Source organism: Nanorana parkeri, unplaced genomic scaffold (assembly GCF_000935625.1).
Source record: "Nanorana parkeri isolate BGI_ZX_2015 unplaced genomic scaffold, ASM93562v1 scaffold1756, whole genome shotgun sequence".
In the NCBI taxonomy this organism is placed as follows: domain Eukaryota; kingdom Metazoa; phylum Chordata; class Amphibia; order Anura; family Dicroglossidae; genus Nanorana; species Nanorana parkeri.
Genome location: NW_017308024.1, coordinates 114,212 through 127,038, shown reverse-complemented (window position 1 = coordinate 127,038; position 12,827 = coordinate 114,212). Strand labels below are relative to the sequence as shown.

General features: G+C 45.1%; 1 protein-coding gene across 1 annotated transcript in view; it reads right to left on the bottom strand.

Moving 5' to 3' along the window:
• The window catches only part of ANK1 (ankyrin 1), a 214,595-nt gene that overhangs the window by 92,188 nt on the left and 109,580 nt on the right, over positions 1 to 12,827 (bottom strand). The window contains exons 8-14 of the mRNA XM_018571430.1: positions 11,103 to 11,201; positions 9,271 to 9,369; positions 7,731 to 7,928; positions 7,321 to 7,419; positions 5,707 to 5,805; positions 3,757 to 3,855; positions 229 to 426 (exon numbers count right to left, since the gene is read on the bottom strand). Of these exons, the coding sequence (XP_018426932.1) occupies positions 229 to 426; positions 3,757 to 3,855; positions 5,707 to 5,805; positions 7,321 to 7,419; positions 7,731 to 7,928; positions 9,271 to 9,369; positions 11,103 to 11,201 (891 nt within the window). The remainder of the gene's footprint in view (positions 1 to 228; positions 427 to 3,756; positions 3,856 to 5,706; positions 5,806 to 7,320; positions 7,420 to 7,730; positions 7,929 to 9,270; positions 9,370 to 11,102; positions 11,202 to 12,827) is intronic.

The following is a 12,827-nucleotide window of genomic DNA, read 5'->3' as shown; positions in this document are numbered from 1 at the left end:
GTGAAGCTCTGTATAAATTGTTGGAGCTAGATTAATGCCTACAAAAGTATAATCATCAGCATCAGGCCAGCAATGAATTCTCCAAGCCCCCTGCAGTCAAAGATGACGTTTCTGGCCACCGTCTCTAATAAAGAAGGCGATAGTGCTTTGAGGAACCATGGGTAGAGAAGTACGGATGGTACAGTAGGATACGGTCAGAAAAGGACATCAGGTGATGCACTTTGTTACCTTAGTCACGGAAGTATGTGCAGCTTGGTTATCCAGCAGAAGCTCGGCAGTTTGTGTGTGACCACTTCGGGCACTCAGGTGCAGCGGCGTATGCCCTGCCGTGGTAGGGGGGTCTGGGTGAGCTCCGTTTGATAACAGCAGGCGTACCATGTCCAAGTGCCCAGAGCGGGCTGCACAGTGTAGGGGGGTCTGGTCGTCCTGTGTGATTACAAATAACAGAGAGCACATAAAAACAGGTATCTGAGTAGTGGATGAAAGGGAAATGTTCATTAGCCCAGTTCAGACTCAGACATGTACTGGACAATAGTTTCGATCCGATTCCATTACAAGGAAAGTAAGAGAAGATATGAATTGGTTCTATCTAGTGATTTAAATAATTGCTTACCATAAAGCAATATCCTACCCAGGGCCATAACGACATAATCACGAGGCCCAATAGCAAAAATACAATGGGGGCATCCAGTGGCGGAACTACCACCATAGCGACCGGTGCGGTCGCTATGGGGCCCACGGCACTGGGGGGGCCCGGATCCCCGCTGCTCTCCCCCGCTTATATGGGCAGAGGCAGCGGGGATCCAAAAAAAAATGGACGGCGGAGGAGCCGCTGCCGTCCTGAAACTGACAGGAGGACAGCGGCTCTGATCTCCTCCCCGCCTGACGCTCGTGATCGATCGGCAGGCGGGGGGGAGAGCCGACCCGCTGTCCTCCTGTCAGTTTGAGGACGGCAGCTGCTCTGTACGTGGCCGAGCAGAGGATCGGTAAGTATCATTGATATTTACCGGTCCTCCGTGTGCAGCACATACACTGGAGTGATTGACCGATCACTCCTGTGTTTGCAAATAACTGGGGACACATAATACTACAGGTGAAACTCGAATAATTAGAATATCGTGCAAAAGTAATTGCAGTAAGTGCTGCAAAAGGGGCCCAAACCAAGTACTGAGTACATATGCATGCTTGTACTTTTCAGAGGTCCGATATTGTTCTATGTACAATCCTTGTTTTATTGATTGCATGTAATAATCTACTTTTTTTGAGGTTGTGGATTTGGGGTTCTTGGGGTTTTCATGAGCTGTAAGCCATAATCATCACAATGATGACAAATCACGGCTTGAATTATCTTGCTTTGCATGTAATGAGTCTATCTCATATATTAGTTTTACCTTTTAAGTTGCATTAGTGAAATAAATGAACTTTGCACGATATTCTAATTATTCGAGTTTCACCTGTATGTGTCCCCAGTCATGAATGAACAGGAGGTGATTTACATTCTCAATGGGGAGAAGCAGTACAGAGGCTCCTCCCCATTGAGAATCTGCTTGATAGTAAATATCTTACTATCAGCAGTTTGTGAATGAATGGGAAGCCTCTGTACTGAGTGCTTCCCATTCACTGAGTGCTGAGGCTGCAGAAAAAGACATTGAGGACTCTGTGTGTGGACTCTGTATCCTCAATGTTTCCTTCATTTTTTTTATAATCCCCCTTTCCTCAGCCTCTCATTGGTGAGGCAGTATTAAAGTGTTAGGCCTCATTCAGGCGCCATTCACACCAGGGTGGAAGCGTTTCACCGTGGTTTTGATTTTTGAAAGAGCAATTTTCAGCGCTGAAACGCAATTAAAAACGCTCAAAAATGTGCTGATCAGCGTATTTCTATTAAAATGGGGCGGGGGGGGGGGGGTGGTTGTGGGGGGGCCTTAAAATTTTTTGCTATGGGGCCCTGGGATTTCTAGTTACGCCCCTGGGGGCACCCCTGAAGACCTCTCTTTGAGCCGCGAGTAACTATATTAAAATCCCATAGACTCCTCTTGTGCATCTGAAGTTGTGCTGTCACAATAAGTGCATAAAAATATGACACAGTACATAGCCACAGTTAATATTCATATTAATGTGAAGTGAGAATTCACATAGGTAATATTCCTTAAGCCATGCATTATAGCAGTTGTATAGCTGGTTATTATACTGCCATCTTGTGGGCATTTTGGTTATTGCTCCACTTTTTCTGTGTTCCCTCCCATTTATGATGCATTTCCCCTTTCTTCAAGAACTAGTCGTTTAGTGTCATGGCTGCCTATAGCAGGACCACAGGTACATGCTAGCTTGGAAACATTATCATCCTTGACCTCCACATACCATCTGTTCATTCATCTGATGTATCCTGTTGTCTGATGTAACCTGCTGCATACAATAAAGCTTTTTGTGGATGAGTATTTGGTGAGTCCAGCTATCTGATGGGGATTGTCCGCAGTGATTATATCTGCTTAGACAGGCCAGGCATAGAGGTCTCAGCAAGGAATAAATCACTAATACAACGATCGGAGTCAGAATAGAAGTCATCTCTACACTGTGGACTTTACAGGGGATTAGCCTTGTCGTCAACTGCAGCCACTACAACCCTAAATGGTATAGTACTGTATTATCTTCACATGTTCCATGTTTAATTTGCCTTAACAACCTAATGGGCCCCTTTCCACCCCCAGGCCCCATAGCAGTCGCCTGGGCTGCTATGGCTATAGTTACACCACTGATAGTACCTCTCCTTAAGACCAGAGTTCAGCCATTAGAAGCAAACATGAGCATTGCATGTAAAGTTTAATTTTGAATGCCTGCACAGTCGGTTCACGTCTAACAGGTGGACAACATAGATTAATGGCTTGGGGAAAAAAGACATTTTAAAGTGCACTTTTCACCCTTGCAAAATGGAGTCATCCACTGTGGCACAATCCTTAGCCAACTCCATTGGGACCAATAATGTTAACATGCCATGACCAGTTTGTCTCTAATCCCTATTAGGCCAGCCAGCCCTGGATACTCCAACAGGAAGGGGGTGCAAAAAGGACAGAACCCTCAACCTATTATTATTATTATTATTACATAGTATTTATATAGCGCCAACAGTTTGTGCAGCGCTTTACAATATAAGGAAGACATTACAGTTACAATACAATTCAAGACAATAATAATAATAATAATAATAATAATAATAGATAATTAATAATAATAATAATTCATCCCCAATAATACTCATTGGGGATGGGGGAGGTGCACTTTGTCTTTTTGCCTTGAATGCTAAAAGACCTTGCCCCAGCACTGGTTAAATCCCCTACAATAGTGCAAACAAAATGGCTGCCTCTGTAGTGACCGGGTCACAGTTCGGTACACCGGTTGGTTTAAAGTATGGAGTTTGCCTTAAAAGCTCCTACTGTCTACACAGAGTTTCCTTTCACTTCCTGTCCCTGTGACACCTGTATAAAAAATCTGGGGGTTCTGTTGTCACCAGGACAGGAAGGTTCTGAACTTCTAATCCATCCAGACTCTTTGCCTGGGTCCCTATTGGAGAAATTGGCATCACTTCCTGCCCTGACAGGAAGTGAAGCGTAATCTTAAAAAAAAAAAAGACAGACTGCAATAAAATGCTGACCAGGGTTCTAACCCTTCATTGCTCAATCCAAAGCAAAGTAAAAACGTTTTTGGCTGGAGTTGGGCTCTAAGTGCATTAAAGTTTCCCAATGTTTCCCTCATTCTCCTTACCTTGGCTCTGGCGTTCACCTTTGCTTTGTTTTGTAGTAAAAACTCTGCCACATCTGTGTGAGCTGCACGGGCCGCCATGTGCAATGGCGTCTCTACTTTCTGTAACAGACAAGAAACTTACAGTTTATGGTGACATACAGAACAAGTATGTGATGATACATGTTGGGTGGAGGTAAGCCTGGAGCTGTGCCAGCTGTATATATCATTCTAGCAGAGATAAGGGAAAATTGAGTTTTCATTTCCCAGAAATTTTGGCAAAAATTGGAAGATTTCATTGACATTTAACCATTTGGCAAATGCATTGGAGTTATTTAGGAAGGGAAACTAAAGCGGACCTTCACCTTCATTTTAATCTTGCTCTAATGTTATTTATTGCCCCCACCTTTAACATTATCGATATATATGAGTGGTTTCATAATTATTTTGCTTTCTCCGCCCACTTCTGTCTTTCTTGCCCAATGAGAAAACGGCATACACTATACTGTCTGCAGATATCCATATACTGTATCCGTCCATATATCCCAGGAGTGTATGGATACTTTTTTGGGGGGCCATTTTCTTTCCTTCTGACAGCCCAACCTCATCAAAATGGTTGCTGCACTGAGTGCTGAGTTTGCAGGATCTCAATGCACCACATGGGCAGGGAGACTTCAGGTAGTTCCCCGAAATGAATGGAGCAGGCTTCAGCTGCCCCTACTACAGATGGCCACCAGCACAAGTGCCATGTGGGTCATAAAAATAAAAAATGTATACAATATGTCTGTGAAGGTTCTCATTCATCATTGCGTTGGCACTGCTTTGCTACAAAACTGAGCATGCTGGTAGTAGGAGGGGCTACCCTGGGTCAACCAACTGTTTTTTTGTTACCAGTGTCAACTACTCCTGTAGGTGGCGATATAACCCAAAGGTGACTGACTTTCTACGGCCCTCAATGGATGTGAAAGAAATCAGTTTTGGCTGGACTGACCCTTTAACAGCATACATGTAAAGAAGAACTTTGGGAAAATCACAAACTTACCCTTGAAGTGGGACTACTACCCCCTTAAGTGCTCATTTTTACTTACCTGCTCCCCGGTCCAGCCGGCTCCCTCCAGGCTTCTAGACCAGTCCCCACAATCTCTTCTCCCCTGGGCTCCAGCAGTCTAAAGAAAGCTGACGTCATCACATCTTATGTAGGTCCATTGACCAGCATTAGACATGAGGGACATCCCACAGCTGGAGTGGAGGAGAAGAGAGCTGAGCGCCGAATGCCATAGGACCAAGAACCAGGTGAGTAATACAGATTTATTTGCGCCCCTTAGACAAAATGAGCAAGGGTAAGTTTGTGCTTTTCCCAGAGTTCTTCTTGAAAGAAACACTAAACTCAGCAGTTAAATCTTAAATGCGTTCAAGTACCCTAATTATTAACAGCAATGTATCTTTTTTGTGTATCACTCGGCTGTACATCCTCCAATCATCTCTGAATTGGTGCCGACACTGTCCTTCCTTCTGGAGGGGGGCTTCTTTTGTTCCCCATGGTCCCTGTGTGTGTTGTAAAGTAGTCACCGCTCCAAGCTCGCTCCCGGGATGGACTACAATCTCAATACAAATGAGTAAACTAAACATGAGATTGTAGTCCATCATGGGAGGATCTACAGCCCAGTGATACACAAATAAGTTTAGTGTCACTTTAAGGATTGTATGACCAGCTGAAGCCTTCTGCTTTCTTACATTCACTGAACATCTGGCTGATAAAGTGCCATTTGTTTAAATATAGCTGCCTAGGAAATGTCCAGACAATGCCCAACTGTGTACAGATGCTGTGAAGGCTCTGCAATGTGACCTGAGGAAGCTGATGGCAGCAAAACACTTTTCCCTGATAGAATATACTTTTAGAAGACATCTGCAGCACCCTGCCTCCTTTTCATGGTACTGAGAAGATATGTAGCAGATGTGTAGTTTAGTTCTCACCACACTGAACACATTGGGTGATGCTCCTCTCTGCAGCAATGTTTTCACGATGGGTAGATGTCCCATGAAGGCAGCAACGTGGAGAGGGGTGAGGCCGGACTATACAAGAGAAGGAGAGACAAAGATTACTTAGAGTAGAATTCAAGTTGACATGTTCTCCAAGATCTGAGTAGACACAACATGACGTCATTGGCCAAAAACTTCTTCTGTGCCCCTTGCTAACTATGGAAAGTCAAACTGGCCTTAGCTTTTAATGACTTCATGGCTAAGCTCCACCAACTTCGATCCCTCCATACCTCCCAACTGTCCTGCATTTGGAGGGACCTTCCTGCTTTTGGAACAAAATCACTCTGTTCCCTTTTCCTACTACATTGTCCCTCTTTTTGGTCTGATGTACAAATATCTATAAAAATATTCTGTTTAACTACCAAAAGTGTTATTCTGCACTAAAACCTTCATCTTATCTCTTCATTATCTTGTCTGCCATTTAGAAAAGCCAATATAAAGTAATAATGAAAAAAAAACAATTCTGGGTTTAACCAGTTTAATCCGCGGTGTTAAACCCCCTTCCCATCCAGGCCATTTTTCAGTATTCAGCACTGCGGTACTTTGACTGACATTTATTCCGTCATGCAGCGCTGTACTGAAATGAATTTTATACCCTTTTTTAGGGACAGATAGAGCTTTCTTTTGGTGGTATTTATTCACCACTGGGGGTTTTATTTTTTAATATATTATGGAAAAATTACCGAAATAAAAAAAAAAAAAACAGTTGCCCCTATATTAAATGATAAAATGCGCGAAACCTCAAAAAAACGATAATATCCAAAATTGGCCATAGGCGACGCTTTAAAAGCTTTTACCGCTCATCAGTTTAGTGTTATCAGTGATTGATGGCCCTAAAATGATTGCTCTCACTGCGACGTTCGCGGCGATATGCAACGTGTGCTGGTGCACCGGACCCCTTCTGGGAGCCTCAGGTTTAGTTTTATGTAGATATGGGTCACAATGTTGCCGCTACGAATATTTGTTCGTATTATAGAATACTACTTATATATACATAATACTAAAACTGATGCTCGAATGCCATTCGGGTCTGGAAGCCTCAGCTTTAATATAGCTCCCAGACCCTTATTGCTTTCTGGAGCTCCCAATTGGTATTCGGAAATTCGGACTCCCGAATGCCATTCGGGTCTGGGAGATCCAGCTTTAGTATTCATATCTGGATATGGTTTTCTGTGGCATTCGCAACGAATATTCATAAACTCATCTGAAACAACTGAAAATTCAGATTTCGTCCAAATCTGATACCCGAACAGAATTGAATTACAGATCCGAATCCCGAAATAACGGAACCAAACCCAATTTTTCCGCAGCTTACATGTCTAAGTACAACTGCTATAAAAAGGAACCTTTAAGGCGAGCCTATGAAAATGGAGGTTAGTTAGTATAAGTCTATCTGACTGAACAGCTATCTCTGGGACTTCAGTTGGGTGTCTTGGTCAGAATAAAAGGAAAGTGAGCCTGAATAAATGGAATAAAAGGGAATCCTCTAAATAACATCACATATAGATTAGACCCAATAAAATGACTCGCTCAGCATGGTTCCCTTACCTCCGTGACCGCATCAATGGACGCCCCAGATTTCAGGAGAAGCTCCATGACTCTGACGTGGCTCTTCTTGCAGGCTATGTGTAAAGGAGTGAAGCCATTCTACAAAGAAGACACGGCCGGGGTTAAAAAGAGAAGGGGAAAAAATGGAATAATGAACATTTGAAAAGAATACAGTAAAAAGCTGATCGGAAGTAGATGGAAAAATGATCAGACCAAGAACAGCGCAGAAGAGGAGACGCGGGAGGAAATCATTAAGAAGGAATACTAGTAGGGCTGTTAAATAATAAAAGAGAATTGTGGAAGGAAAACGATGTTTCGTGGGATTAGAGAAGAGAAATATCATAATTGGTCAGACATTCAGAACTGCATATCATGAGGGCTGATGATCGTTTTGCCTAGCGGACACGTACTAGGGCCCGGGCGTTTGGCTTGCCCCCCTTCTCCAGGAGCAGTTTTGCCACGCGATGGTGACCACAGTGAGCTGCTACGTGCAGCGGAGTCAGGTGATCCAACGTGATGTCATCTATCTGAGCTTGGTATTGCAAGAGTAGCCGCACGCAGTCCAGGTGGTCTCCTTGTGAGGCCATATGAATAGGAGATAGGCCGTTCTGGAAACAAAGAAAAAAATTGGTAAAGGAAATCTTTAAATGCAGCCGTCATATACAACTAACGTTTCAACGCTGGTAACTCAAAAAAACAGAGCACTCGTATGTGGTGACATTCCCAGCTGGCCTGGGACAAAGGAAACAGACAAGTATCAAGATGTGATTAAAGGCCAACTCAACTTTCAGTTCATATCAGCACATTCCAGGTGCTACAATATAAAAAGCATGCAAAGTCTTACAGTTCATTGTCTTTAAGGAAGCAGCCACAACCTGATTAGAGAAGCCTGTCCCTGGCCAGCAGGCTGCTGAGACGTACCCTTGCTTTCTGTGCTGAGGCAATGATCTCTCTGCTGAGCCACACCTATAGCTTAGCAATCAACAAATGTCTAAAGTCCCTGCTGACTGGACAGCTCTGGCTCAGACTCTGAGCAGGGGGTGTGATGCAGGGGTGTCCCAAGGCCAGGCATCCCCCGGAGCAGAAAACCAGGTGACACCCCACCGTGACGTCATCACGCATGACGTCATTGTGCATGCACGACCATCTAATTGACGCCTGCCGGCGGCCATCTTAGTGATGGATGCCCGCAGAGAGAGGAGGGGACGTTCACCTGGTGGGATGAGTTATGCCGTGGGGTGCCCTACTCTCTCCTGACACTGTCGGGCTCTCGATCCATGACCGAGTGCCCGACATTTTAGAGGGGGTGACACTAAAATGACTGGCAGTCATTTTGGTGTCACCCCTCCAATGGTGTTACCCGGGTGATGCCACTGGTGTGATGGATCTCTGCAGAGAGACCACTGCTGCCATACAAGAAGCAAAAGTACTTCTCTGGGCATGCTGGCCGGGGACATGTGAACTCAGTTTACTGAAGTCACATCGGTAGAAGATGGGTTCTGATGGGTTGATATTGACACGGTGCTGTGCATTTACAGGTTTGCTTATTGCACTCTTAGTGAATGAGCAAACCCAAGGCAAGCGCTTCCGGGAGTGCTTCTTAAACCTAGCTTTACCCATGGAGAGCAATGCAAGGAGCAAGGAGGCCATTTGGTGATATGGTAAATGGAGCCCTATCATTATTAAGAGGGTTATTCACAGAAGGGTGAAGGGTTTGGAGAAGGCCGGAGAAGTGAACAATCTAGGACAACATAACTGAACTGGAAAGTGAGCTGAATTGGAGAATTTTTCCAGTCCAGCTATGTTGTCCTAGATTGTTCACTTCTCCTGCCTTCTCCAAACTCTTCACCCTTTTGTGAATAACCCTGTAAGCCTTTGGCTGTCACAGTACTTGTTCCAGTTTATTTTGGTCATGTAATGTTAATCTGATCCATGCCTGGCTTGTCCTACCTTGGTTTTGGCTTGTATGGGAGCGCCATGATCCAGAAGAATCTCTGAAATCCGGACGTGTCCATTCCTTACAGCACAGTGCAAAGGGGTCAGCTCATCCTGTAGGAAGCATTGAGATGTTACTATCACAGAGATGTTACTATCACACATACAGTAACATGCAGTATGCACCGATCAGCCATAACATTATAACCACTGGTGAAGTGAGGCGGAAGCATTGCGATGCTTTGGGCAATGTTCTGCTGGGAAAACTTTGACATGTGCCACCTACCTAAACATTGTTGCTAAGTACACGGCTTCATGGAAAATGGCATTCCCTGATAATGCCATTATTAAAAGTGGCCTCTTTCAGCAGGATAATGCGCCCTGCCACATGGCAAAAATGGTTCAAGAATGGTTTGAAGAACATAGCGTGTTCGAGGTGTTGACTTGGCCTTCAGATTCTCCAGATCTCAATCCAATTATCTGTGGGATGTGCTGGAAAAACAAGTCCGATCCATGGAGGCCGATCACCTCACAACTTACAGGACTTAAAGGATCTGCTACTGACGGCTTGGTGCCAGATAGCACAGCATACATTCCGAGGTCTAGTGGATTCCATGCCTGGACGGGTCAGGAAAATGGGGACCTACTGTATATTAGGCTGGTGGTCCTGATGTTATGTTATGGCTGATCGGTGTATTGATGAGTCAGTTCAGATACCCCCCTTTTATACCTTGTTACATTTTGTAAGAGAAAGAAGAGAAATTGTACATTTGTATCAGATATTTGCATTTTGTTGTTCTGGGTCTCATGAACCTCGGCTTGCACTAACCCTCACTGACTACTGGAAATCTACCACATACAGGCAGGTAGCATGAGATGGGTTTTTTCTCTATGCTTTCCTTCCCCTGTTTGCATACTACACGCACTCAGGTCAAGCTTCTTTAATTTTATTTAGGATTAGAACGGAATTCTCTCTCCTCAGTCCCATATCTCAGTTCTGCTTGGAACCAGGGCCGGATTTCCCACAAGGCCACCGAGGCCGGGCTTGGGGCAGCAGGGAGTAGAGGGGTAGCCGGGGTATGGAATTCCTATCGACCAAAGCCTTGGACATGCAGTTCCGGGCGCTGGACGGGCAGTCATTTTCTACAGTTAGCCCTGCTTTGGGCAAACATAGGAAAATGTACAGCGGGGAAGCCGCCACTTGTTCTGTACACGTGACCCTGGAGATGTCGTCAAGATCACTTGAATGCAGCCTGCAGGTCTGTCCTCCCCGCTGGTTACCTCTCTCCCCACCAGTGGCCTCCCTCCCCGCCATGGTTTTCGGGGACTCCCGTTCTTCTGCGGGACCCGGGACCATGGCAAGGTAGCTCAGGATGGAGATCGGGGAGCAGAGCAGGATGTTCTCCAGGATGAGTTCCAGCACAGTGCTGTGCTCAAACTCCTGTATTGGAGGTTCAATAAAGAGAACCTGTCACCCCCAAATGCTATCACGTGGGGGCTTCTTAACTTTATTTAAAAAGTATTAAAATAGAAAAAAAAATAAAAAATTAAGTAAGAAAAAATAAATAAAATAAAAGTAAAATAAAATATAACAAATATATAAAAAAATAAAAAGTAAAAGATAATAAGATAAATAAAAATTTAAAAAAGTAAAAAAATTAATAAAAAATTTAAAATGTAAAAAAGTAATAAAAAAGTAAAATAAATAAATAAATAAAACCCTGCTGCCCCCGCCATCTGGTTGCCATTCTCCATTGGGGGAGAGTTTTGCAGGGAGGGGGCGTAAGGAACCTGGCCTTGGGGCAACAGAGATAGTAAACCCGGCGCTGCTTGGAACGGCTCATTACCTTGGTGCGTGCGTCAATCAGGGCTCCTCTGTCCAACAACAGCCGCACCATGATAACATTCCCGCGTCGTGCAGCGATGTGCAGAGCGCTGATGCCGTTCTGTAGAGAAACAACAACGACACAGAAGTCAGAAAGAAAGGAAACCTGAACTGAAATGTATGCAGTGCCTACCACTGCTGACCTCCATCCTGGAAATGCTAGCTGCCTGGCTGTCTCTGGCTTTACAACATCAAGTCGCTTACCTGGAACAAGCATGCAGCCAGAGAAGTCAGAAATCCTGATCTGCGTACTAGATCCAGGTCATTGACTCAAAAACCACTAGGGCCCTCCAGCTGTGCTATAACTACAAATCCTGACATGCGTCTGCCTCTGGAAGTCAGTCTTTCAATGCCTCATGGGACTTGTAGTTCCACAACAGCTGGAGGACCGGAGTTGCCCACCCCCTGCACTAAGGTCTATTTTACACTTGTGCATTAGAGGCAATGCGTGCTAAAACACACGCGTGGCAAAGCACTCGCTCTATGTCCGGTGCATTGTGGGGCCATTCATTGTGAATAGCGCCCCAATGCATTGTACAGTAGAGCCCGACTCACTGCGCAGCGCATATACTGTCTGTGGTGCTGTGCTGCATTTTTAAAAACAGGGTTATGTGTGTTTTTTTAATCTGTTGCATTGCCGGCCCATTCATAATACATGTGCTGCCTTAAAAAGGAACTGCAGTTAAAATGTTTTATCTATTGTCTATTCCCACTCCTCCTGTGTTAAAAATAATTCTACTTACCCTCTCCAGGCTCCAGCGCTGTCTAGCGTTGCCACCTGTCCAGGATTCACCTGGACAGTCCGGGTTTTGAATGCTGTGTTCGGGTTTCATGGCAGCAGAAACCCGGACACAAGATGTCAGGCAGACAGGGGCAACCAAAATTAAGATAGGGGCTACTGGCCCCCCACTGAAAATAGTCTCAGCTGGGATATTTACATATGAATGGGCGGCACTATTCACATATGAATAAGCCGCGACTCATTCTCCCCAAAAAATGTCCGCCCGTCGCTAGAGTGTTCGGGTTTCGCTTGAAGAAAAGGTGGCAACCCTAGCGCTGTCACGAAATTCCTCCTCGGTCCAGCGCTGGCTGTGCTCTTTAGGCAGAACAACACTAGTACCAAACTGCCTATTTCTTGTGAGCCTAGCCTGCCATTTACATGGCCCCTATTGTACATGTCATAATGCCGTCTGGGCCAGTACTCATAGGAGGGCCCCCTACTTCTTCCGGCTGCGGTGGGTGGGGGGTGTCCAGATTCTGAGTGGCCAGCGCATGCTGATGGCACAGGTGTGCACAGCCTTTACAATAAAGGTGTTGGGAAGGGCTCAGGACTCCACCTGGGAGACAGGAAAACTCCACCCAAGAGTCAGAGTAGAGTCCCATGCAGCAGGGTGCTGCAGGTTTGACAAAGCCAAGTGTGCAGTTTAGTACGAGACTGAGACTGTCTGGAGGAACAGACAGTGGTCTGAGGTCTAAGGCCAGAGCAGCGGTGCTGCAAATGCAATGCCAGGAGGCTTGATGGGCATGTGTTGCCAAGACATGCAAAAGAACCCCTGCGAGGGTAATTGTTCCTGTTTGTGAACTGTCCTTTAATAAAAGTGGGCAAGGAAGCCCTGAAATGAAGATTTCTGCGAGTGGATGCGTCCTTAATGCGCTACTGTTTGGAGCGAATTCTCACTATATATAC